Raw genomic sequence first — 27,911 nt, forward strand, 5'->3', positions numbered from 1 at the left:
AATATTTTCGTCAGGGATTCAATTTTCTATTTTTTTTACATTAAAGTGTTTTACCGTGTTCCAAGGCAAAGATGAGGGTCTTTTTTAAATGTCAAGGTGATATTTATATATAAAAAAATATGACTACAGAATATCACCCTCTAATGTAATTACAACCTGAACACTACTTTTTATTTTCAAATCTCCTTCCATTATTCTTTTATTCTTGAAGAGAGAACATCAAAATAAAGTATACACCAGTGCGTGAAAGAAGAAGATTAGCACTGAGGATTTGTTGCAAATTTATAAGCAGTGATGCAAATTAAGTGCATTTTGGGCATGCTAATAAAAAGTAAACCGAAAATCAACATAGTAACCCTAACAGTTTTAAAAATGTATTGGGGAGCAGGTGACGTTCCATTAGATCAGCTACCATCATATGTATACACAAATGTTAAATCCCGTTTTGTATATAATTGTATGTATTAGAAAAGGAAGTTCACTCCTCAGGAATTAAATAGTAATGACAACAACTTAGGAAAATAAAGTTTAATCTTCATTTTGCTAACTCCAAAAATAAAAATGAGCACACAATTTTCCTTGTTGGACTCGGAGTAGAATTGATGATCAACATCGTTTTAATTCCTGCTAATATCATTGCTAGATTCAAATTGAGATTTGTGTTAAATTCTCTCATTTCATAGCTACTCGCAGCTAATCATGTAAATGTGAAGAACAGCTAAGCTGCTCTCCTGCAAGACATTGAAAAATGTTTTGCAGGGTGACCTCGTTACTTCTGGTTTCTTATCTTTTTAACATACCTGGAGTTCATATTATTTGCTATTTTTATTTTTAAAGAAATTTTCTAAATGGCATTATTTGGTGATAAACAGAATGATGACATTATTTTGTTATTTTTATATATAAAAGACTGTTGTTTTTTTAGGAAAAAAACAACAGTCTTCAGATTTTTGTGTAGAATGACTCATTTATGAACAATATCTACCCATTTTGTACAGTCAAGTGTCCATCTGCTAAGGCAAGTGTCTACAATGTCTTCACCTTCTAAAGTCTTGTACATATAGCTTGACAAAATAGACCATTTACCTGTGTTTGTTAAACTCTATAAAATTGAAACTAAATATGAAATTGTTTGTATTTTTCATAGATATAACTTTTTCTTGGAAGCCAAGTTGGAAAGGGTGGGTAAAATATCCAGACGTTCTGTTTTAGTGGAAGTAGTATTGGGAAAAGTAGGTAGTATGGAGTTTGCAAGATTCAATAACATCATTGACGTTAGTAAGCCAACAATTATCAAAGGTATTTTTGTCTCAAAGTAGAGATTAGTTATTTAAAAGTATCTTTAACAGCTCTAATTCGAAATACAAATGATATTTGCTTAAAATGGGAATGTGAGATTGAAAAGGGCTATGCCTTTATAGATTTAAAAGCAGTCTCCAAACATGGAGAATTAAAATGTTTCCAAACCATGAAGAGTGAAAGAATGTTTAATTTAGTGATTCGTCCAAACAGTCTGATTTCAGGAGCAGAGTACAAGTTTCGATTAATTCAAAAAAATCAGGAATATGGTACTATTGCGAGTGCAACAATCAAATTATCCACTCATGAATATACTCGTATACCGATATTTAAAGTTTGTTTTCCGTCTATTTTTCAAATTTTAAAAGGCATATTTTCTACCCATTCATTTTATATTAGATATATCCTTCGGAGGGATTGGCAATGACAACCAAGTTCAGCTTAGAATTTGTGGATCTTCCAACTGAGATAGCAGATAATGAACTAAAATATACTTTTAGATTATTTTATGGTTCAGATCAGAATGAAAGGATCTACTTAAATAATGGCATCTTTGAGGAATTTGAACTCCCTGCTTCAGATGAACATTTGTATGTATTCCTTCAGATGTGTGATGAATTTGAGGTTTGTCAAATGATTGGATCCGACAATTCAGTTGAAATCGTTTTAGCCAGTGAATTTGGAATGGAAAGAATTAAGTACCTTATTTATTACGTACCAAATACATAATGATGTTAAAAACCCTTTCTTGAAATAATAGATTACTCAAGGAAATAGCTGTAGAAGCTCAGAATGAAGGAGAATGTCTCTTTTCAATGAGCTATTTATATCGAACCATAGCCACTCTTCGTGAAGAGAAACCCCTTTATGATGCCCACTATCAGGAAATATGCACTCTGCTTTATGCTATATTTCTAGACTGCAGTAATACTTTTTCACAAGAAATAAAACAGAATCGAGAATATTACTCCATCACAATTGCAATGGAATTATTTTTAGCATCTGATTGCTTCAGTAATAAAAGTGATGATACTATTATGAGAGATGAAAAGAGTGATGGCAATATTGGTTTAAATGTGGAGAAGCGTGCTATTCAATCTATCAATAAAATAAGAAATATCATTCTCGATACGACTTTGGAAGATAGTAAGAGCTTTTATAGTTACAAATAAATATACATAATTGTTTATTATAAATGTACAGATTTTACAAGTTTTAATAGTTATTTTATTATCGTTGTTGTTACTTTGAATATTTTTAGACTTGCAATCTGAGGGTAAGTGGGAGATATATATAGCCATTTGTGTTTATAATGTAGGTAGATGTACAAGTAGAGTAGTGAAAGACGGACGACCTCGTGATCAATTTTTCCCCAAATTTAGTTAGCTGCTTTTCTATCCTCTAGGACTCTAAAGAATTACTCTATCAGTTATAACTAACCAAGCAACATACTAATTGAATTTGTAAAGAGGAAAAATGGTTCACTGTAGGAAGATTGTGGAAGAAACTCTTAACTCGTCAGATGTCTAATTTAAAGTTCCACAGATTGTATCACTTAATCAAATGAGTGGAGTAAAAAGGTTATGAACAAAATTGTTGGGGTAATAGGATCGTGAAGCATCATAGTTGTAAGCAATATGATTCTTAGTATATCATTTTGTGCAATTGTGCTATAATTTATATTATATTCAGACGATGAAAATATTGAATAATGAAGAAACATGCCAATGAAGATCCCATATATAATCCCATAAGACGCCTCAGCTCAAAGGTTTCCAAGGTGAACTGCTAGACCCCAAGGTACGTAAACCACAACAATTTGGTCTCACAATGATAATTTACACCACAATTTTACTAGGCAACGATACTACCCCAACAATTTTATCACAACCTTTTTACTGAACACTAGGAAAAAGGATTAAGTTACGTCATCTGTAGTACCTTGAAATTGACATCTTGCATGTAAAAAGTTTTTTTATAGCAAACTCAATTTGGACAAGAATTGGTCACGTGGTCCTCATTTCTTTTAAAATAATAAACGAATTAAAGGAAATAAATAAATTCTGAACGAAAAAATTTCAAAAGTGAAAAAGGTGAACGGGTCCGAGTCTGATTCATACATAAGCTATCTCATATTGTATGCAAATAAATATATATTTTTTTTTTTAAATAAACCGTCAATAAAGATTTTTAAAAAAGCATTAAGATACATGAAGATTATGTACCTAGTTCAGTAGAGGTCATCAGGAAACCATAAAGTATTTTATTAGTTATTAGCCTCTTAAAAAATAGCAATTATAATTGTATTAAATATATTTTAAAACTTGCAAGTCTGCTTCATATCATTAATGTTTATAGAGAGTAGTAAATTTTTTTGTTGCATGCATTTCAACATTGAATATTCCTCATTTACTAATGAAAAATTCATGCATTTTTAAACATATTTTAGTTTCTTTAACGGATGAAAATGAAAGTACCAAAAGGCAAAAGAGAGAAACAAAGGATACAATAATCTCTGAGAAGATGCCCTTGTTGAAATTACTATCAAGGTCCCTTACGAATGAACAAGTAAATATTTAATTCGAAAAAAAAGTCATTTTAAAAATAAATTACAATATGTATTTTCAATAGATGCAAGTTTTAATAGCCTGGACAACCAATTCTTTAAAGAACTCAAATGATGCCAAAACAGAGTTTGGGCAATTCTTGGATCAAATTGTATTGAAATATATGAAAGGTTTATAAGAATTACGCTCCCACAGATTTATTTTACATATACTTTTGTTTGTAGCTATTTGTAAAACAACTTACTCTCAAAGTGATGTGGAAACCATTAACACGAATGACGTTGACATGAGTGTACTAAGCAAGGATTTTTCAGAAAAATCAACTCATAGTGTTATCTCAAATATATCTTCTTTAGATTCAGTGAGTATAATTGTCATGTTTTTATATTAAATATATAATATATTTTAATTGTCGCACATATCCATCAATTTCTTTCAAATATATATTAATAATTGTCAGAGTTTCACTAAACAAATGATTCAAAATCTGGGAAGGGATATTTTGGGGTTACAGAACACCCCTCCACGGTGAACATGACATAAATACATATATTTTAAAACATTAAAATATGTAGACCATTTTGTTATGTATTTAATATGTCCTTTCTGGTTTTTATCTTCTTGTATATTCGTCTATGTATTATAAGTACTGAGTTTTACGTATTATAAATAGTGTCGTCTTTTGTAAATATATCAGTCGTACACATGACGTACTTTCATGTCGTACTTTCCTACAACCATGAAATTTAACTATTGATTAAATAATCATGCATTCACTTCTGATAACTTTCTTCATTAAATAATATATTTCTTTGATCATAAATAAAGCATTCTACTTTGTCTTAGCCAAAAAAAATGTCATTTTGTCAAATTCAGGCAAGGTCCAAAAACTAAAGACGTTGTTACAGACACCTCTATCTTTAGGTAAACAAAATTAGACCTATAAGTCCAGTTTATAACTCATATTTATTTTATCAAACGTCCCCAATGAAGTAAAATTTCTATTATTTTTGTTCCACCAATCAACTCTTCTTTTTTTTTTTTCATTTACAACTTCCAAATTGGTTGATATGGGTTTCTTGTTACATCTGCAAGAATATATTATAACCTGCACTTTACTGATGATGGGTCATTGGAAACCAAAGAAAGAATGTGGTCTCTACAACAAGAGTAAAGATATTGGAAGACTGATGCATGAAACATGTCCTCCCGATATAAAAGTAAAAGAAGTCGAAAATGAACGTGATTATCCTCATAATTTGAAGAATATTTGAGTGGAGAGCAGCTTAGACGTCATGATGTTGTATTAGATCAGCTGCAAGCAGCCGTAAGAGGATGGAAATATGCACAAATCCCACTACAAATATAGCAAAGACAAATAGAATGGGATTACTACGATGTCGATCCTCTATTCTACTCAAAGTCCAGACCAAATATTTTAACTGTGGAGGGGACGGAATATATAGAATGGCATCTCAAATCATCAAAGTTGAATATTTTATTTATTAGATACTAGTGGTAGTATCCAGCATTCCTCGGAGTTATTAGTCGTCGATGAGGAGGTCAACTTTGCTTTAATAACATAAATTTGTTTTATTAATTTAAAAGAGAAATCCTCCGAGTTACTCTCCATTTTTCATAAGGATAATCACACCATGGTCAATAATGACAAGGTTATACCATAACGCGTGATTGACTACCACCACACTTTTAATATTTACGTCATAGTAAATAAGTGGTTGCATGTTTTGTCCAAATATGTTTTTCTTGTCCAGCAGTTGGTATGATATATTGAATTAAAAATTCTGACAATAATGACGTCATAGACTTTGAGTGGTTGCGTGTTTTATAATAATCTGCCCATCTTGCCGAGCAGTCGGTAATTTATATCAAGTTGAAAATTCTAGCAAGCGTATTACTTGATGGTCTACCCCCTCTATTTCTATCAACCTTGATTCACGCGTAGTTACTCAATACTTGTATGTTCTCTCCTCAAGAATGAATGCTTGAGAAAATAAAATAAAACATTGTTCAGGTTACCAAGGAGAACAATACTCTTACACTAAAAATACTTAGGATTTACAGCCCTAAATATATGTGCTCTCTTTTTCTTTCTTAATATGAGGCGCTGAGCTTTAGCTACATACTAACGTAGTTTAATTGCGTTATCTTCAGACATATAGATAAGCCTTGTTTTTTAATATAGATAACAAGTGATGCATAATATATGCTGCCTGTATGTGACAATAAAAGAAGCTGAAAATATACGTGGTTACCTAGACAATTTTAAGAATGTTTGGAAGGAGGAGAGCAGCTTAGCTGTCACGATGTTTAATTAGATCAGCTGCAAGTGAGAGGAAGGAAACATACACAAATCCCGCTCCGTATATAGCAATGATAGAGGCAGGAATTACTCCTACTTCGATCCTCAATTCTACTTCGAGTACAAAAAAGACTTAAAAATATAACTCTTCAACCAACCCTCATAGTTACTCTTTGTCTTTCATGAGCAGATGTACTAGTTATTACTTTGTAATTAGATGTTCTGTCTTCAAGAATTAAATAATAATGACATCAGCTTGTGAAGATAAAAAAAAATATTCAGATTACCAACCAGAAAAATCCACTCCCGCTTTCTAGAACATATTTTCTACACACTAATGCTTTGGCCTTACATAATTTGGGGTTGGCAAAAAGACAAATTTTGCTTTAATAATATAGAAGATAACTCATCAAAAAATCTTCAGTGTTACTCTCTGCTTTTCATGAGTACACTCACATGTAGCTTCTCAATACGTATGTCAATTATTGTCTTCTGTCCTCAAGAATGAAAGAATAATAATTAGAGTTTAAAAAAATCATCAGTTGGGATGACTGATGAGTACTTGTAATCTTTTGAGTACTTGCTAATAAAAACAAACAAAATTCTCTTTTACATATCAGCGTTTATGTTTTATTCAAATATTTAACATATGTATGTGCCAAAATTTCCGTTAGAGCGGCCAATCTGAAGAACTCCCGGGCAATCAATCTATTAAATTTCCAATAGAGTGGGCAATGGTCTTTTTAACTTCATTTACATTGTCAGATTACTTAGGATTATGGTTAATTTGATTATTTAACAATTAATTGCTAAGCAATTTGATCATTAGGGATTTAATTATGATTCAATTTAATTGCAAATAATTTTAGACTCTAGTTTATTTTCATCGTAATTTATATTGTATACCGACAATCAAGCAATTGTATGTTTAGAAATTATCACAAGAGACTCAATTATATTAGCAGGTTGTGCAGGTGGATCCCTTAAAGGAATCAAAAACTATCGCCACCACTATCCTGAGTATCTTGGACCCCTTAAAATATATTATAATACACCCGACCCACGGGTTACGCAAGGAAACCATGTGTCCACACGGGGGATCAAAACCTATCGTTGCCGCTATCCTAAGTATCAAGGACCCTTTCGAATAACCTATGATACACCTTCAACCCACGTGTTGTCCAAGTGAACCACTGGTCCAACCGCTTTCTGAGCATAAAGCACACTTTTTTTATATCCTATAATACATGCTACCCACGGGTTACGCAAATGAATCGATTGCCCACAAGGGGGATCGAAACCTATTGCGCCACTATTTAACGGACCCCTTCTGATATCCTATGATACACCCCAACCACCGCTTCAATGAGCATCAAGAACCTTCGTTGTTCACTTGAATTCAAGGTATTGAACTATTTTGGGTGTTATAATTAGTGGGTTCTATAAATGTATGTGTAATTTTGGTGGTAATTTATCATCTTCATGTGGCTCCTCTGCAACTGGTGTTTTTTAATACTAAAATGTAAGCCAAAAATATTTGAATGTACGTGATAAAATGTGGGTATATCAGCATGACAACAGCAACAAGTAAAGATCTAATATAAATTTACATTAGAATTGTTGATCCTATTCTCCATCTTCATGTGCAATCCCCCTCCCCCCACTCTCTAACTCCCTTCACGGCCCCACTTTGAAAACTATTGTCTTCAGCAACCTTAATTTCTGGCGCACCTGTTGGAACTGGGCGAACTACAAACTCTGCGTAAAAGGTAGCTGCAGCTCTATATGCATCTAATGTCATTTTTTGGGGCCAAATTTTGGAGCAATGCCCTTGTTTTAAGTGCCTGTTACCAAAATGAGCATGTATACAAAAGAACCGAGACCCAAGACTGGAACCGAGACCGATAAAACTGGGACGAAGAGAACCACTGAACCTGAACTGGGCACAACCTTGGTTTTAAGACATCATTTTTAGTCTCTAATCTATATTATCCGTTCTCTGCTACATCGATCACAAGAGCTAAGACATTGAGAGGATAAGTTTTTCCATGGTCGATACTTGGAACTTAGACTTTGGCGCACTGTCCTACCTCAGTCTCCATAAACTGCCTTGAGGAGAGTTGCATCATCCTATTTGCTTTATGATGCACTTGGCCGTCCTGAGCTGATTGTCAATGTGAGCAATGTTCAATCATCTTCATTTTCCACCATGGCAACGCTCGAAGGTTCTCAAAATGGGTATTTAAGGCCGTAGATGGAACAATGTTGTTTTACAGATACAAATTGTTGACAGAATACCCATTTCTTATCAACCGGTGTTCACTCTATGCCCTCCACTTCGGTCCTTTCCTTGTCTATATTTCCACACATCTCTAATAGATGTTACTCCGTGGTTATATCACACATTTTGAATAAATGTAAGCCTTCCGACCTTTATGAAGTTCGCCCAATAACAGAGTGAAAGCGGTGATTCTTGGCGTACAGAACAAAACACTTTTCATCAGCCAACTTACTTGTCTTGAACCTATTAAGTATGTTTTGAAAAATGCCTTGAAACTAAAACTATTAAATATAAATTTATTTCAATTTTAGAGCAAATTTTTAAAAAGGTCAATTCTAATTTTTCAAGAGCAAACTGCCGTCATAGTATATGAGTGGTTGCGTATTTTGTCAAGATCTATTTTTCTTGCACAGCAGTCGGTACGATACATTAAATTGAAAATTCTATCAATAGTGACGCCATAGACTATTAATGGTAGCATGTTTTGTCAAAATCTGTCTGTTTTGCCCCGCAGTTGGTACAATACATCAAATTGAAAATTCTAGCAAGCCCGATTACAAAATGGTCTAGCCTTGTAGTTCTATTAACTTTGACTATACATAAAGGTGAGGCAGCAAGGAAATTCTACGCTTGGTTTTTTTTTTTTTTCATTTTCAAGACAGGGATCAAGAGAAGAAGGAAAATTGAATGACGTCACTGTTGATAGCCAATGAGTTCTACTAATATCTGGAGTGAACCAAGGGTCAAACACTTAACCTCATGTTAAGGATGTGTATTTTTTATGCTTAAAAATCAAATGGCAAAACCTAATTGACTTTATACAATATTATTCCATTTTTATTTCAACAACATCAGAAAATCTATGTGAACTCACGTGCTACAATTAATATATCCTCCACCAAGACAACATTTTTGAACTGAAATAAAAATGTTTTTGATTAAAAAAAAAACTTGCGTAGAGTAAGTGTTTTAATCGGTCAATTACAAAAAAAAATAACAAAAGTAAAGTTTAAATCAAGCATTTTATCCGTTAAAGCTAGGAGTGATCTTTTTGGCGAAGGATGTGCAATATATATGACGTAAATTTTAATCGTTTCTTCATAAAATCCGAAGTTACATGTCTTTTTTTCGATTTAGATAAAGGTCTTTAAATATTTTGGCCAAAAATCCTGGATACAAGCCAGACCCTGATCTGAACAATAATTGTAAACTTGAGATCATTCTTCTGTATCTGCTGTAATTACTTTTTCGGGTTGAAGAAGTCCAGAATCTCCTTAAGTTTCCTATGATTCAATTGTATCATCATCATGCTCATTTCTTTGTACATTTGAAGAAAATAAGTGACTCGTTATTGATTTCGTAACTATTTGGCCATAATCCTCATCATTTAACTCCTCTTCAACAGCTGGATTTCTTAAGAGAAATTCATGATCTTTTCCCAATCAAAATTACTTTTAGTCTTGCGAGGGCTTCCATTGGGATGGATGATTATTGTTTCCTGTGGTGGCACAAATCCGTGAGAACACATTCTCATGACAATCTTGATTTAGATGAGTGGTTAAAATTAATTTCATTCTATCATCCTTGATACTTTGAAATAATGATTTTGTTGAACGAATGGAGATTAAAATTCCCTTTTGAAATGGAAGCTGAAAATTTTTCATTGTTGGGACTTGATGATTCCGCTACAAATTTTGATACCCCCTTCATTATCAGTCTCTGTTTCCAAGTCCATGCTGGTTTACTGGACCTAACTTGCTTTCAATAGTTATTTCACAAGCTCGTTCATTTCGTGAGTTTCCTTAGGATTTGGGTTCATCTGAACTGGGAGAAGCAAAAGGAATACGAAGTGAGGGGACAGCATCACTTTTAATTTAATCATCTCAGCCCGGAAATTCCGCTCAAAATCATTGGATGTAAAACGCCTATCACAAATCTTGGCACTCTTAATATTAATTGGGTCTTTTCTCCAGAGATCCAAAGACGTTGGAGCATAATTTTTTTATTAAGAAATGCAAAATAATAGGTATACCGTGAATTGGTACAGCAGACCATGGTACAAATACGCTTTGAACCTCAAGATGATGCCATTTTTGCTAAACAGATCCAAATTAGCGCACTTCACTCCAATAAAATTATCTGAACTACCACAACAGTGGCATCACTACATCAGCTAAGTCAGCTAATGCCAATCAGACTACCTTTGAAGATCCTTCTAGTCTCACCTTTGTATATAGTCACCTTGAGTGAGCCACAATGCGACCTGCGATCCACAGCCTATGCATACCTGCACTAGATTATCAAATTGCTTTATGTATAATCAAATTACCCATAATCATTTGACCTGACAATGTAAAGGAACGTAAAATTACCACTCTATATAGATTACCCGGGCATTCTGCGAAATGCCAAATTTTCCACATTGCCTGTAACATGTATACTCTATTAACATACATAAGAAACCAATAATATAGGATGCGACTTCTATTTAACAACCAAAACGATTTTTTTTAAATAGATTTTCTCCTAAATTAATCAAACGATTTTAATAAAGACAAACGCCAAATAAAAGCTGAACAAAAAAAAAAGTAGTATTATTCAATATAAATTAAAATGTATCTCTTAATTAACTTAATACCAAATCTTGAGCGCCTCAAACCTTAATGAACAAACGCTTATCACACTCTAGAAGAGAGAAAGTTGTCCTTAGAATATTGTTTGAGAACAGATTTTATATATTTTTAACAGATCTATCAATACTAGTAAAAAAAGTCCCTTCCCTACATAATAAACAGTTGAAATTCAATCTTTATTCAAACACTATTTAAATAAAAAAAAATTTATAATATGTAGATAAAATTTGAGGATGCAATGATAACCAAATTAAAGGAGTGGAAGTGCTCAGATATTGTCACTTGCTCTGGACTTACTATTGGAGCGATTAAGATTAATTCCGATATGGTAGTTACGGATAAGACGTAAATTAATTATTACATTATATACATTATACATATACTCATATATTGCCATAATTACACATTTTAGATTGAAGGAAGCACCGAAGATTATAAGTTCTGTATTTGGAGTACATTTGTTGAATCCTTATACATGTGAAACCATCGCTTTTGAAAATGAAGATTTTTTTCAAATGTCCGTGGAAGTTAATGAATTCTCTGAGGTTCAAAAAATAAAACAGGAAAGATCTTTTCAAATGCAATGTATGGTTTTGATTGATGGAAAATGGGATATGAAATCCTGCGAAACAGAAGGATTTTCATACAAAAATCAAGATAGTGCGGTTGTATATTGCAAGTGCTCTAAGTCAGGATATGTTGCAATAGGAATGGTTGATTCAGATAATGAAGTTGTTGTCATTCAACAAAGTTTTGCCTATCACAAGGATGTACAATTTAGGTAGATCAAGAAGATAATTAATTATTGTTCATTCGTTCAGATTTATTATAATGTTTCCGTTAATAGGATACTAGATAAATATGACAAAGAACTTGATGACAATGATCTCAATGTATTTAAAACCTCCCTCTTGGATCGGCTTCAAAAAACCGTTGGTATAAAGCCCTCTGAAGTGAAAAATCTTGCTGTGATGAAGGGTCCGAAAGGAGAGCTAATGGTCAAATTTGAACTGGTAAGTGAAGAAGAAGTTGATTCCATACGACTCAAAAATTCTCACTCAGAACTAAGAGACCTGATCGAAGCTGGAACCTTTAAAATGGTAAGATATTCAACATAAATGTGATAACTGAGTTATAGTGTGGATTTATATCTTTAGAAAGGGCTAAATGGAAATCCCGTAGCTGTTCCGGCTCAGTGTATTGGTGACTGTGTCACAAAAAAGCATACTGAAAAACAGAATTATTTGATACTAATCATAATTGCCAGCGTTGTTGTGGCATTTTTGATATTCATTTCAATTTGCATTCTATGTGCTGTACAATCAAAAAAGCGAAGATTAGATGAAAAAGTTAAACCATTTGTAAGACATGACTGCTCCTATTATTAGTTTTAATTCATCACAATTTTATTGCAATCCATTTAACTCTAGCCTTCGAACACCGAAATAGCGCCAAATTATAGAACTTTACAATATGCTAACTCCCTACAAGGCACTGTTTCCTCTATGAAAAGGATCAAAGAGGATAAGTTAAAAAATGAACTAAAGAAAAGTATTGATGAGAATGTATTACCTCCAGCCGCTTATGAAACACCAACTCCAGAGCTTTCTCATCGGATTAAATCTGTATCTCCAGAAATGGCGAGTATAATAACACATGACAAAAAATAATAAACATTTTTTTCTTCATTACAGGTGGCAAACATGACTAGACACTTGGAACTACCGGGGACACCAGAAAATAAATAAATATGTGTGATAAAATTATACAAACCAATTAATCACTGAGCTCATACTTATATCATTTTTTTACAATATATTTATTTGAAGAAGAAATAAAAACCAATATTTAAATACATTTATAACTATAATCATATAAAAAGAAGTAATAGATTCGAAACATAAACTATCGCAACTAGTAAGATTGACAATCACAAGATGAAGAGAATATACTTTCAAGAGTATATTTAGGGGATCTTTTAACGAATGAATGATGAAGTCAAAATTTCGTATGGTATTTCATGTATATATGTACTCATTGATTTCAATGAATATTAAATAATAAAATATCAAGCATAGTAACTGGGAGAAACAGATATATCACTAAATACTGAAAATTGATCTTCTGTAAATTTGAGCTTGCACTCTTCCCAATTACTCTGATGAGTTCGTTTAAAATCTTGCATTGTCCTTCTTATCACATCCTATACAAGATATAATTAGATATATATATATTGAAGTGTAATTGATTGAAATATGTTTTATTAGATAAATATCTTACCGGAATAGGCTGGGAATCATGTAAATGATCACTCAAAACTACAAGAATGTCAGGTACACACTCAGGCACATCGTATGGATATGCGCTTACAAAAGCACACAGCCCTAAGACACCACTATGTCTCTTTATGATACTATCATCTTCGTTGGTCCTCGATTTAGCTCTCTTGAAAAAACTCTTCAATAGTTCTTTACTTTTGTTTTCGGTGATAAAATCTGAATGTATAAGTCCGCTTAAAACGAAAGATCCCTTTTCTCTAACTTCGATACTTTTATCTTTCAAGCAAAGTACTATCATATTGCATATTTTGATTGTCCATTCTTCTCTTGAAGTTAATAAAGGAAAATTACAGAATACAGACACCTATAAATAAGTAATACTATATAAATGAACACACAAAGAATAATGTCAATAATTACTTGTAAGAATTCTAATAATGCAAGACGAGCCTTCCACGAGGAGAGAGTTGATGTTTTCTCCATGGCTTGAATCCACTCAGGTACAATATTAGACGGCAGAATAGATTGAGATAGAGCAGCAAGTGAATCTGTACAGTCTTGCGCGAGACTAAGTTCAAAACTATTAGCCTGATGTACACACAACATAGGTAGTAAATTAAAGTAATCAATGCGGATTTCACTTAATCCACGCGTAATTATGCAAGTTACAAATTTGGAAACTTAAAGAAAGATAAAAACAACATTTGTTGATTAATAGGTATAAAATATACGTCAAGTCTTTCAAATTACCTGTTTGTAACAGCCTCATTCCCTTCTGAAGTTCAGATGATTCTATTGAGTCACTAGCTAAAGTAACATTTGATGTATTATTTGTTTCAGACTCTTCTATGACAATTTGAAGCTGAGGGAGAACCTCTCTAAAAAAATCTTTTAGAAGTGGTCCACGATGATAGCTTATTACAGTGTCACTCACATCTATCAAATATATACTCATTAAAACAGAGCCCAGTCTATCTCTTACATTTTTGAAGGGATGAGTTAAAAAAGGTTTTAGAAAATTGTTCAATTCATGGAGTAGATGACCTACTCTCCACTCTTGTTGACTCAAAAATCCCTGAAGAACGTAGAGACGTGATGAATCAATAAATGATCCCTGAGAACGAATGGGTTCCTCCATTAACACTTTCAAAACCCAGTATATTTTATTTGGATCCCTGGACTCAGAACTTGTGGCAAAACATGTTCCCCAATCAAAAGTTGAATCAGGGCTAACTTTTTCCAAACCAATTCGAATAAGAGGTATTAACCAAGAGTACATATTTTTAGTCTTAGTATAGTTCCAATGCTTTGCACCTCGTATAATTCCAGCAATAATTTCACAAGCACATCGTTGATAACTATCTCTATTGTCATTAACAAGTCGTTCCAAATGAGGTCTAAATAAATGCAGAAAAGAGTCTCCAAAATTTCTAAATATACCTTTAAAAAATGCAAATTTTTCGCAATTAAACTTATCATGATCCTTGTTGTATTCAATTGTATTAAAATGAATAAACTTGTCTATATTGCCTTGATCCATAAAAAAATCAAAAAATATTTTCTCTCTTTCGGTTAACTCGTCACGAGAACGATCTAATTTAGGTTGTTGAGCGTACGGTGCATAGACTGTCATATCTTTGGGCCAAATATTATATCCATAATGCGTCTTGTGAACATATTTAGGCCTATCCCATTGCTCTTCAGAATCTGGCAGATTTGACGGATCATAGCAAAGCCATTCATTATCAGTTCTATCTCCAGCTATGGTATCAAGGGGTAAATCTGGTACAGAAACATTAATCTTCGGATGTTTTCTTTTTAACTGTCTCAATACTCGAGTAACAGCATAATTAGAAGCAGACCGAATTTGCAAATTTTCGCTAAGTAAGTTTTTTACGAAAATGGATATGGTTCTTACTGGAAGTTCGATATCACATCTAATCAAGCGAATAATCATAGTGTATGCAAAATTATACCTACGCCAATGTATATTTCCTAACTCAATAGTATCCGTTAAACTATTAACTAAATTATTATAATGAATAGCATTTTGATCATTCTTTTTGTTAAGACTTTCTATATAGCTTTTTACATCACTGTCAGAAATGCATTCCAGTCCACTATGAAAAGTTCCATTTTCTTTAAATTGTGAATTTGTAAATTGAATAAAGCTATCAGGTATCTCTGACGTAATCATAAATGATACACAATTTCGAACAACTGGTACCAATCCATTTTCCATTAATGATATAATGGAATTTTTTGAGCTTACGGGAGAGTCAATTATAGCTTGCCACAATTTCTCCTGCACTTCCCAGTTATGCTTTGAGATAAGACTACGATTAGTTGAACCTTTAATGAGAAAAAGGGCTCCTTTCAGTTGTTCATCTGTAACTTTGCTATCTTTTAAAATTTGAACGAGGGAAGGAATAAGTTTTGTGTAGCTGTAAAGAACTTGATTCATAGTCTTTATGAGAACATCTTGAGCAATAATTCGAACATTGTGATATTTGGATGTAGATAACTTAAGCAGATTATTCATAACCTTCAAATGAGTCTCTGTAAAACGAAGGTGCATACTTTCTGAAATCCGACAAAAGTGTTGAAGCATAACTTGTTCGATAAGAATACTTCTTATATTAGCTTTTTTCCCGAGAAGTTTGTTTTCTAAACGAGTTGTTTCTGAGGATATCGCAGAATATTGCGCATTATATTGATCTTTTCGAATCCCAAAATCATCTTGGACGTAATAATAGATTCTGATGATTAGATTTAAAGACTTTGTATCGTCTTCATCCATAATTAGACGAGACTACATAAAAATAATAATAAAGAAAAAGGAAGCAATTAAGAAAATTATATAATATATTTTTAAATAAACTAGGTATTTATGTTCAATAAAACTTACCTGTAATTTATCTAAAACTTGAATTACTTTCCAGCGCACATTTTCACCATTTAAATTAACTTCCAATTTCCTGGAATGAACAATTATATTGTCTTGAATAACTGCTGGAATAGTTAAACTAGGAACTAATTTGATATGTTCTTCATGAGTCCAGGTAGGAAGTACATACGCAGCTCCAACAATCGCTTCCTTGATTATATTTAATCTGTTTTTAACTTCAGTCCTCGGCATAGGACGTGCTCCTGAAGCAAATTCTTCTAAAGCACATAATTCCTTACCGATAAACTTATTTACAAGTCTCTGAACGCACTCCATTTCCTCATCGGTTGGATCATGTACATGCAATTTTAAATCATGAATATCCCCAGATATTCCCCATTCCTGTTTTATAGTATTATTCAATTATTTATTTAAGCAATTTGTTTTAAATATCGTATACTTACATTTAAATACAACTTATTAGTGTCATCGTATTCATGAGGAATTAGTCTATATTCCAAGGGATACACTAAGGATAAAGAACTTAAGAGTCTTTTCAACACCATGCAAGCAAAAGAATGGGCATCAACATTTTTCATATGAAGTGTTAAATCTAATATTTCTTCCAACTCATTGACATAGGAAAGTAGTTCATAACCATTTAAATAGATTACCTAGAGGAAAATTAAATAGAACTTTAAAAAATTCAACCAATATTGAAAATTGATCATACTTCGAAAATTATACGTAGATTAAACATGATCTCTGTGTTGGTATTTTCCTGCTGCAGAATGCCATCGTGAGATGAAATTATGCTTTTGATATTTTTAATTGCATCAGTCAAAAAAACTGGAAGACCTTTCTTCGGATTAGCTCTAGTTACAGCATAACAAAGTCCCGCAGCAAGTTTACCAGCAACTTTATGTTCCAAAATTTTCCCTTTAATATACTTTTCTAGTTTCTTCAATGCAATTTCAAAGATGTCTGAGGATGCTTGGAACATAATAGATTGAAATGCAGTTCCTACCCATGTATAAATCAAACCCTCTTCTTGAAAGCTTTGATGGTCTACCGATGTATTAACAAATTCTCTTGTATATTCGAAGGATGAATTATCAATAAATGCAAAACATCTATCCAAAAATTGAATAACGAATTCTTCGAAAGAAGCTGTTTGATTCCGTAAAATACTTTCTTCGGTAGATAGATCATTGGATGAAGGTCTATCAGAACAATCAACAATTGGGATCAACATACAAAAATTGGAAATAAGCTGTAGCGTAGTAATAGACTTATGAAAGTCATTGGGATCTAGTCCGGGAAGAGAAGAAATAAGCAAGGGTATGACACACGTCGGTCCTTCTGAATACTTAGCTCCAGAAGAGACTAATGGTCTAGCTACACTAGCAATTGCAGCAATAGAGGCTGTAAGTTTATGTGGCTCTGTCAAGGCCTCTAAAGAAGTATTCATGCGTTCAACAAGATCGGGAATTATAAGTTGAGGGCGTAATGTGGCTAAAATAGGCAAGACTTGCCCTTTTTCATGAATTCCAGCCCTTGAATACAAAGATAATAAAATAATAGGTTTCAAAGACTCTACGAATTTCGTGACATCATCCTCGGTCAATTTGCTTCCTTCTGGTATGGTGTTACCCCAATACTTTTGGCTACTTCGTTCTTGACGAAGGCGACGGACAAAATTTAGGCAAAGTCTAGCTAAGAATTCCATTAGCTTTGTACTATATGGGCCAACATTTGTTGGATGAAAATATGACTCAAGAGACTTGAACATTTTGTTCAAATATGCTTGAGTCTGGCTCTCCTTCCCTCCCATTGTTGCAACAATCCATCTAGAAGATATTTGCATTTGATTGGCAGAATAAGGATATGACTGAACTATATTAAAAATAAATGACTGTTACACAATTAAATTCCTAAACCCATAAACAGACTTACTTCCAACGTGAACATTCTTATAGCCAACAGGTAGGGCAAAAATCCTTTGAATTTTGGAAAAAAAGAAGAGGAAGGATGGGATTCCAATCAATACTTCCGATATTATCTTCAGCAAGTCGAGAATAGAGCATAAAGATGTACTAAGGAAGTAATAAAAATCAAAGAGCTCCATTAATATAATATATATATAAATATCATACCCCTTGAACGTGTGGAGAATTAAAAATCTTTAAATACGCCAAAAAGTCATCAAACCAGAGTTGATATGTACTTTCTTTCCTATCACGAACATTAAAAGTAGGTAAAAACATTTGAAACATATCAATTGCTTTTTCCGATGTAACATCTAATGGACACATAAGTGGTTTCAATGTTTGTAGAATTTCCACAGTAGCACCAGGAGGAAAATAGGGTTGAGCATATCGTATAAGAACCCTAATACCGTTTCTTAAAGGAGGAGGGACTTGAAACATATCATGTTTTGCTGATGACGAACAAAAATGGTAATTGAAGAGATCATAGAGGGGTCTCCAGTTGAGTGTGAGCTCGGAGGACTCAATGAGATACCTTCTATAAAGAAGAGAGGAGAGGAGGTTGACGGCATTAGCCAGAATGGCATAATCCACGCGACATGTAGTGACAAACTCATAGAACACTTTGATAAAAGTAATATGATCCGATTTAGAGAATTTGAGACCATAGAGTTTGATATACTTATTCAAGGACTGCATCCATTTCGCAAAACCGTAGTACACATCTCGAGATCCCACAATTTCCCCTAGGAGTAAAGAAAAGAAAAGGCTTTAGCAACATGACTCAGACCATTGTGTGTTGTGTTACCCAAGTGGGATTTCAGATTAGCAAGCCATTTGGAGGATTCGCAATCCAAGGACTGCGAATAAGGAAGTAAAGAATTGTAAATATTCTCTGCCTGAGCCTTGAACCCCAATTCCTTCTCTCTTTGAACTAATACTTCGGCAGGACTCTCGAATTCCTCATAGTCGGAAAACATGATGAGTCAACAGCTTAGAGCTACAATGGATTTTACCTTTACTTCTAAGTTTTAGTAGCAAGGATCTTAATTAATTAATTATAAAATAGAATAATTGAACTGAACGACAGTAACACCTTCAAGGATAAAGAAATCTGAATCACGTTCACTCTTGTCGTCTGTGACTGATATGTTGCAGATGCAATGAGCCTGATTATAAATAAAAAAGAAGTTTCACTGTCTTATTGATTAGGAATATCTATATTCTATTTGAGGAATATATGTATAGGGTTGAAAATCCTAAGCATTTTCCGTATGAAGAAAAGAGAAACCAAAAACTAACATGGCAACCCTGATAATTTAAAGAATGAGACATGGTTTACAATTTTGCCATTACGTCACATTTCATGTTTCTATGGAGACCACGTAAACGGATAGCTGTAATTCAATCCTCGCAGCCTTTTAATAAATAGGGATGCGACGTGAATTTTATATTATTATTGGAGTAAGAGGAGAAGAATCTCGACTCTTTAGAGTTATTCGGACAATTTGGAGGATTTTAAAAATACATGAAAGGTCTCATTATGTAGAGGAGGTCGAAAGTTATGGAGTATAAGGGAGGGAGGACTCAGAGTCGATAAAAGGTTGCGGGAATTGAATTTCAGCTTTCCGGTTTCGTTCTCTCCAATTTCGAGAGAAAAAGAAAATATGACGTAGGGGTAAAATTGTAAACCATGCTCTTAGAATGTTATGGAGAAGAGCATCTCATGTGTTATGACATTTCATTAAATTAGCTGCCAGGAGCTGAAATAAACACACCTACTCGTGGTTACACTTTAATTTATATATTATCCCCACAAGAATGAAAGAATAATGATAACAGGTTTTTAAAAAAAATATTGATCAGACTGTCAATAATATAAAAAATCACGCCCTAAAAATGCTTAGAATTTACAACCCTAGATATGAGCGTGTGGAATGTGGATCCTGTGCTGATGAATGACAATTAAAAACTTTATCTTACATTGTTCACTTCAATATGACGTCATCATCTCTGATCACCTTACAAACAAACAAACAAATTTGGCTAAATCATTTCTAGCTACCTTACGAGACCCTGGGCCAGAGTAACTGCTGCTAGGGTCGATCGGAGAATCACACAAATATTTAAATTACATAGAGAGTATAACAAATTATAATGCAAGGACAGCCATGATTTTCACTTAACAAATTAAATGTACTACTACTCAAAATCTGACATATTTCTAAATCAATTGAAAAATGAATTATTAAAACTATATTTCCCATGGACAATTTATTCATGTACTTATTTTGGAAGCTCATATTAATAGTATTTAATTTTAACATAATTAACACTTATCAATTATCATATGAAATCTATTGTTTAAAGATAAATTAAATTTGAATAATTAATACAATACAATCATTTACTAATGAATCATTCCATATACAAATACAAGCACATGTGTAATTATTTATTACAAATTTGAAATTACTAATATATACCTAGTAATGAAATATATTCTTTAGAAATTATTTTATAATGGATACAACCAAATAAATGCATTTTAGCATATTATGTATGAAGAAGTAAAATTGTACTAAGATGGATCCAAGATCTACGGAACGAATGAACCATGAATGAAAACGCTTTTTTCATTAATATTAAGGAAAATGGTCAACTATTGGATGTAAAAATGGAGCCAACAATTAAAAAAGGACTTCAAACTTACTGTCTATAAAATCTTTTATACCTCTATTACCTAGTTTTATCATATTAGGTTAGGGGAAATGTAATTTCGCTTAAATCGGATTATTGTAAAATTTCTTACAATGCATTGAAATCAAGCAAAAAAATACGAAATTACTTTTTTCCAAGATATTATATCTGACCTCAACCTAAAATATGTTATTATATCATAATAATACAACCTTATTTCCATAATGTAGATAAACATTCACTGTTTGAATGGAAAGAATAATATATATTTTTGTCAAATAATTCTAATTTCCTCATTTCGAATAACTGATCAAAAAAAATCTACAAATGTAGGCATTTTTAGGGGATTTGTAATACACATTACCGTGATTTAATTCTAATATCACTGTTTATCATTGGCATCAAGTAGTATTCATTACAGATGTTATGTTTTTTTTATTCTTAAAGCCATTTGATGAATTTTCATCAAGCTTTACTGGAAATTAGTCGATTTTATTTTGTAATATATCATCTTCGAGCCCCCAAAATTGAATATCCTTCAATTATGACGCAGTTTTCCGTCGGTGAAATTTTTTCTTGCACAATGCATGTAAAATAACAAGAACACCCAATTTATTTGCAAGCAAAGGGGTGGGTGGGGGGACAAATTATATAATGATTAATGGGTACGTCAGGGATGTTAAGAAGGTTTTTTTTGTTTTGCTCTTTGATTTTACAGTTAAAACTTTTTTTGGAAGACTAAATTTTTAATAACTTTTTTCTTAGAAAGATAGAATTTAAAAAAAAATTACATATGAAATTTTATAGACAAGACGATATATTTATTTTTTCCTTAAGTGTGGTCCCCAAGGTTACGATATATAAAGATGAGGCAGCAAGGAAATTGTACACTTGTGTTTTTTTCAGTATCAAGGTAAGAAGGAACATTTAATGACGTCACTGTTGATACATATAGCACTCCGTCCTATATAATTGTAAAGTAATCATTTTAAAATCTAGACTTAATTCATTGTAAGGCAACATAAATTAAGTGAGTGAATAAATTATATAAATATAATTAAAATTAATTTATAGTAGACAATGTTAAACTTAGGACTATGCCAAAAAGTATAAAAAGCAAAAATATTTTATATTAATATATCTAAAAGTAAATCCTTTCCAATACTTATTTCGATTGTTTTAAAACTTGACGATATCCTTGCTTGATATTTTATAGAATAATAAAATCAATTTCAGAACTAGTTATTTAAAAAGACTAACATTAATTTGCATATTAATAATAATGAACTATCTGTATGTTAGATATATTAATATGCTTTATGTATATGATCTAATTTGCCATTTTATTACATAATATAAGAGTGGCGAATAAAATAATAGCAATAAGTAAAAATTATAGCATACATATTTTTTTACATACATACATAAATAATAAATATTAATTTGTCAATTGACCAATCTGCCTATGTTTTCTCAGATTAGCACTTGCGTTCTTCAGTTTGAGCTTTTTATTAATGTTATTTACTCTAATTCTTGTCTTTGTTTTCACAAAGGATATGATGACTTATTTGGGCCAGTTAGGATATAATTCAATGAGATGATTATGCAGTTAGGATTTTGTCAATTGTGTCTTCATGATTACAATGAAAAGCTTTGAAATGAAATTTGGCGTTTTGTATCCACAGGATTTTCAAATGAAAAGTTGTCCGGAGAGAATTGTCACTGGGAGATTAATGATTTGTTGCCAAAAGCAAAAGTAATGGCTTTGATTAAAATTCAAGCTTGTTCAAGCCTCTCAATGATGGAGAACAACAATTCTTTTTCATATGTGTGTTGTATTTTACATATATTGGTTGCTTCCACGCATGAAAAAGCCATCTCATCATTGCAACCTGTATTTTTTTCCAAAGTCCAAATATTTGCTTAAGTTTAGAGGAAATTTCAAACGTCCTTCTAACTTACATCTCATCGAAACAAAGAACTGCCACACGCTCTTAATATCTTCTGAAATACTCTTTTTTTTTTTTACAGAAAATTTTGATGCTAATTTGGAGGAAGCCAAGTTCACACTCAAATTCTTGCTGAAAGATTTCTTGAGTCTAGCGACTGGGCAATGGAAGAAATTTCCTGGAACGTAAATATTAAAAGGCTGGAGAACTAATGCTTCGTAAGATGAGGGTAGGGGTTACATCCTCCTATGAATATCCTGGATTGAAATTCTTTCTAATGATCTATAATTCTTCTTAATTAGATTTGGAGTGGCTCTTTTCTAGGGTGGTCCTTATTAAATTTTGTATAAACTTCTTTTAGTTTACTCTTTTGCACTTGGTTTTTTACCGACACAATTCCCTTTTCATCAAAGAAAGTTATTTTTCAATTTTTTGTATTTGCGCTCCAAAAACAAGAACCCATTTGCTTTCTCACACTGTACTCCTTTTTCGAATTTATAAAGGTGAATCCGAGTGCTTTGCGTCTTGGTCAAATGCTCTTGATGGGACACAGAGATCCTGATACAAATTTCCATAAAGCCTTCATTATCAGCCTCTGTTTTCGAGTCCATAGTGACTTCCTCGACCTTACTTGCTTTCAAAAGTTGTTTCACAAGCTCTTTCCTTTCGCAAGTTTCCTTACGAATATCTCTGGAGGATTTGGGTTCATCTGAACTGGGAGAAGCAAAGGCAATATTGAAAAAGGAAAATTGGAGTGACGGGACTGCATCACCTTTTTAATTTCTTCCTGGCCTTTAAGTCAATAAGCTCAGCCTGGAGATTCCTCTCAAAATCATTGGATGTAAAATGCCTATCACAAATCATGGCATACTTAATATTAATTGGGTTTTTTTCCTGGAGACTAAGATACTAAGACTCTGGAGCATCATTTTTAATTTGAGGAAATGCAAAATACTAAGCATCCCGAGGATTGGGAAAGCAGGTCATAGTACAACACGCTTTGAACCTCAAGATGATGAATTTTTGCGAAACAGATCCAAATTAGTGCACTTCACTTCTATGAAATTATCTTAACTGCCGCAACAGTGACGTCACTATGTGAGCTAACTCCAACCAGACTCCCTTGACCCTTGAGGCAACAAGTGATAAAATAAGGTGACCATATTATTTAATATTATAGTCTCCTATGTTCTGTAGCCCCCCTTCAAAAAAAAAATAATAAGTAATCCGACAGATTTCCCTGAATTAAATGGTAAAATATGTATATGGAGGTTTTAATTGTCGATTTAGCAAATGGCTCCAAAATTTTGTGGAGTAAATAATCCAAAGTGCCAAATGTGTAATAGCCAATAGGTAGACGGCACTTGAAATCAACTCAAATCACTTTCTCTTTCTTTCTTTCTCAGGATCCTCCTTCAAGAGCTACAGCTGTACAGCTGTTGTGAGCTGTGTAGTTACAAACCCAAAACAAAAACACACTTGAATAATATCCAGGAACGCACGTGGACTTTATGAAGATAATTGATAAATAATAATTATGGTTAAAAAGAATCGAAGCCGGATTCAGAAGTCCTGGCAACACATTCCATTGGACGCCAATCTTATGGCAAAAGGCGCAAAAGAAGGTCTTTTGGGAATCGAGGAATTGACGGATTACACACTTCATACTAAAAGTAATCGAGGCAAACCTAAAAAAATCCCTGTCAAGAACGCTCCAGGATTTAAGGGTTCAAAGGATTTAACTATATATAATCATTCTGATAGTGAGGTAAATTATTTTTTTAATATAATTACTTTAAAAGGTAGTTTTATAATGATCCTTTTATGAACATAATGAATCCAGGATGAGCCAGAGGAACAGGAACAGACGAAAGGTAAAAAGAAGAAGTCCCAAGATACAAAGACTAAAAAGAAGAAAGTTTCGAAAAAGGAAAGTAAAGGAGTCGTTGAGGAATCGCATTTCTTAAACGATATGCAAGATAAAGATGAGGAACTAGTTTTTGAATCTGATGATGAAAGTTCCGTCAATTATCATAAAGAACTTCCAGAGTGGTCGAACGTGGCTGTTCCTGAAGTCATTTTGAAAGCCATCTATGAGCTAGGATTCAAAGTCCCGACCCCTATTCAGAGACTAACTCTACAAGCGGCTATATCCGGTCGAATGGATATTGTAGGAGCTGCTGAAACGGGTTCTGGAAAAACATTGGCTTTCGGTATACCTATACTCAATGGCATTCTTGAATGCAAAGAGAATGAAGAGACGGAAGACGAGGATGAAACAGAGGCCGCAGAAGAATTTCTTGCAGAGGATGAAGAAGAAAGTGATTGCGATATGGAAACGGATCAACCGAATGATGACAACCAAGAAAATGATCTTAGCTCTGAAGAGGAGCCGCTTGATCTGGAGAAAGAGGAGGATAATGAATCTGGTTCGGAAGATGAGATGGAAAATGCTGGAATGGGCTGTGTTAAAGTAATTGATAATATTGATTTTGGCGATATTGAAAACGGGTTTGTACCTAAATATAAATCTAAAAGTGGGAAGCTTTATGCGGTAATTTTGACTCCTACTCGAGAACTTGCTGTTCAGATTAAAAATCACTTGACGGACATAGGCAAATATACAAATATTAAGACAGCTGTAATTGTGGGTGGTATGGCCCCTCAGAAGCAAATCAGAGTTCTCTCACACTGTCCAGAAATTGTTGTAGCCACACCTGGTCGCCTTTGGGATCTCATTCAGGAAGGGAATCCTCACTTAAGTAAAATAACTGATGTAAAATACTTAGCAATAGATGAGACAGATCGCATGGTAGAAAAAGGTCACTTTGAAGAGCTCCAACAATTATTGGAATTAATAAATGAAAATGCCGAAAAGAAAGAGGCTCGGCAGACTTTTGTTTTTTCTGCAACTCTCTCTTTAGTTCATGAACCGCCCAAGAAGAATAATACCGCCGGAAAGAAAATCATGAAGGCATTAACGCCGAAAGAAAAGTTAAAGTCTCTTACATCAATTATCGGTGTTAAAGAAAAACGCGTGAAAGTTGTGGATATAACTCGAAAATTGGGCACCGTGGAAACTTTGACCGAGTCTCGTATTCATTGCAAAATAGATGAAAAAGACTATTTTCTATACTATATTCTAGTTCAACATCCAGGTAGAACCATGGTATTTTGTAATTCGATTGACTGTGTAAGAAGATTAGTTAATTTATTTCAATATTTACTCGTTGAGCCTCTTGGCTTACATGCACAGATGCATCAGAAACAAAGACTAAAAAACTTGGAACGATTTACACAGAATGAAAATAGTATATTGATTGCCACTGATGTTGCAGCCAGAGGACTAGATATACCTCATGTAGAGCATGTTGTTCATTATCAAGTCCCTAGAACCTCTGAGGTAAGCATTACAATTCAGATAATTAAAAATGTACATATATCTACAATTGAGGAAGTAAATAACTTTTTTCTTTTTTTTTTTTCATATAGAGCTATATTCATAGGAGTGGTAGAACTGCAAGAGCTAATAGAGAGGGGATCAGTGTTATGTTCATAGAGCCTAAGGAGACACATGCATATCGAAAAATTTGCAACACTCTAAATAGAGGTATGTTGGAGATTTAAATGATATTTTTTTTGTCCTATTTTGGAAATTTATTTTAAATTTAGATGAGGAGTTGCCTATGTTTCCCATCAGCGATGAACTAATGTGTGGGATTAAAGAACGAGTTAACATTGCTAGAGAATATGATAAATTGTCCTTATTTCTTAGAAAAGAGGTAATTATAGTGTTGCTTTAATGTCATGCTTTTTTTAATTGTCACATTGAAAGGGTTCATAAAAGCTTTTGTCTGATCATTCTATCTTCTTTTTTTTGGAGATATTTATTTTTATTTATTTGAATTAGTTATAATTTAGAGATATGATTTTTCATTTATTAGGAGGTATCTAAATCATGGATGAGAAAAGCAGCTGAAGAAGCTGATCTTGAATACTTTGACTCAGATGATGAAGAAGAGGACGAAGGAGTTATATCACAGTCTAAAAAAAAGATCAGATTCTAAAAGAAAGTTGGAAGCAACAAAGCAAAGATTGCATCATTTGTTATTACAACCAATCACTGAAGCAAGCTTTTCTGGTAAATACCCAACTAAGTCTGGTAAACTTGTAATGCCAACCAAATCCAAACAAACTGCTCTTTCAAAAATCAAAGATGAATCGATAAATATGAAGAACTTGCTTAAAAGGAAAACAAGCAAAAGCTGTGTTAAACGTCAAAAGTTTAAAAAGAAAAAAATGAACGAATCAAACTAAATAAACGTGCATTCATCCTGAACAACATTGTTTAATTATTTTAATGTTCATGATTTAATATTTCTATAAAAACAGCTTGATCACGGTTCTGATGATAATCTAAATGTGTACGAGGTTACCAACTCTATGCCGGTGGATTTTTGTTGTTGATGGTTTAGCCTTTGAGTATGGTCAATTTATGGGGCTTTTTAAGAGACAAAAGTAGTATTTAGAGAAGAACCATTTAGTTTTTAGAGGTGAGCATTTACACTAAATATTAACTCCAAAGATACAATATAAGTCAGGTATAGTTCAAATCACTGCTCCAAAACCTTTTTCTAAATGCGGATCGGTCATCACTTGACAATTTTACATTTTTTTCTTTGCATCAAGACACTAATATAAGACCAAGTGAACAAAAATTATTGTAGGTTGTTATCCGATGAGTATATTAGAAATTAACAACTACCTTTCACAATTATTTATCTTTTGTAATTTGTATTTATACTTAATACTTCACCTGCCAACTGTCAATGAAGTAGTAAGTCCCCCTTTTTGGTCGTCTCTAAAATAATTAATTAATTATCAATATTAACATCAAATATACCAACATATACTTTTCTTTCTGATTTATACTCATTTTCTCTACACATAAATTCTCTCATATACATTTCCACTCCAAAATTATGTCAACAAGGGATTGTTTTAA

General features: G+C 32.9%; 3 protein-coding genes and 1 long non-coding RNA gene across 6 annotated transcripts in view; 3 read left to right on the forward strand and 1 right to left on the reverse strand.

The window, feature by feature from the left end:
• The window catches only part of LOC121122152 (uncharacterized), a 60,442-nt gene extending 47,482 nt beyond the window's left edge, over positions 1–12,960 (forward strand). The window contains exons 15-28 of one of the 2 annotated variants that reach the window (XM_071890206.1): positions 1,148–1,299; positions 1,350–1,633; positions 1,699–1,997; positions 2,060–2,445; positions 2,561–2,575; positions 3,749–3,867; positions 3,931–4,036; positions 4,091–4,227; positions 11,324–11,448; positions 11,516–11,884; positions 11,951–12,203; positions 12,261–12,464; positions 12,534–12,743; positions 12,798–12,960. In XM_071890206.1, the coding sequence (XP_071746307.1) occupies positions 1,148–1,299; positions 1,350–1,633; positions 1,699–1,997; positions 2,060–2,445; positions 2,561–2,575; positions 3,749–3,867; positions 3,931–4,036; positions 4,091–4,227; positions 11,324–11,448; positions 11,516–11,884; positions 11,951–12,203; positions 12,261–12,464; positions 12,534–12,743; positions 12,798–12,851 (2,713 nt within the window). In that variant the 3' untranslated portion in view covers positions 12,852–12,960. The remainder of the gene's footprint in view (positions 1–1,147; positions 1,300–1,349; positions 1,634–1,698; positions 1,998–2,059; positions 2,446–2,560; positions 2,576–3,748; positions 3,868–3,930; positions 4,037–4,090; positions 4,228–11,323; positions 11,449–11,515; positions 11,885–11,950; positions 12,204–12,260; positions 12,465–12,533; positions 12,744–12,797) is intronic. The other variant, XM_040717157.2, reaches the window with a different exon arrangement.
• On the forward strand, positions 6,747–8,845 carry LOC139906066 (uncharacterized). The gene is made up of 2 exons (XR_011781279.1): positions 6,747–8,720; positions 8,782–8,845. It is a non-coding gene; the product is annotated as an uncharacterized lncRNA (long non-coding RNA).
• On the reverse strand, positions 12,949–19,570 carry LOC121122233 (proteasome activator complex subunit 4). The gene is given in 11 exon segments (XM_071890207.1): positions 12,949–13,306; positions 13,384–13,746; positions 13,803–14,062; positions 14,133–16,194; positions 16,291–16,671; positions 16,734–16,943; positions 17,003–18,165; positions 18,226–18,251; positions 18,253–18,365; positions 18,426–19,003; positions 19,066–19,570. Coding segments are annotated over 11 exon segments (5,463 nt in total). The 5' UTR covers positions 19,238–19,570; the 3' UTR covers positions 12,949–13,171.
• A 2,019-nt stretch (positions 19,571–21,589) lies between these two features.
• On the forward strand, positions 21,590–27,823 carry LOC121121933 (ATP-dependent RNA helicase DDX24). 2 transcript variants are annotated; one of them, XM_040716925.2, is made up of 6 exons: positions 21,590–24,061; positions 24,313–24,674; positions 24,750–26,309; positions 26,399–26,516; positions 26,579–26,688; positions 26,851–27,823. In XM_040716925.2, the coding sequence occupies exons 2-6, from the start codon at positions 24,444–24,446 to the stop codon at positions 26,971–26,973; spliced, it is 2,142 nt and encodes a 713-aa protein (XP_040572859.1). In that variant the 5' UTR covers positions 21,590–24,061; positions 24,313–24,443; the 3' UTR covers positions 26,974–27,823. The 2 variants fall into 2 exon arrangements, with proteins under 2 accessions (XP_040572859.1, XP_071746134.1); XM_071890033.1 differs by having other exon boundaries at positions 21,590–24,674.
• The last annotated feature ends 88 nt before the right edge of the window (positions 27,824–27,911 follow it).

This window comes from Lepeophtheirus salmonis, chromosome 7, assembly GCF_016086655.4.
Source record: "Lepeophtheirus salmonis chromosome 7, UVic_Lsal_1.4, whole genome shotgun sequence".
In the NCBI taxonomy this organism is placed as follows: Eukaryota; Metazoa; Arthropoda; class Copepoda; order Siphonostomatoida; family Caligidae; genus Lepeophtheirus; species Lepeophtheirus salmonis.

Bases quoted from the DNA above. Each gene is read 5' to 3' on its own strand.
- LOC121121933 (XM_071890033.1), top strand. From the start codon at position 24,444: ATGGTTAAAAAGAATCGAAGCCGGATTCAGAAGTCCTGGCAACACATT. The intron at 24,675-24,749 runs GTAAATTATTTT...TAATGAATCCAG, and splicing joins ATAATCATTCTGATAGTGAG to GATGAGCCAGAGGAACAGGA. The intron at 26,310-26,398 runs GTAAGCATTACA...TTTTTCATATAG, and splicing joins AAGTCCCTAGAACCTCTGAG to AGCTATATTCATAGGAGTGG.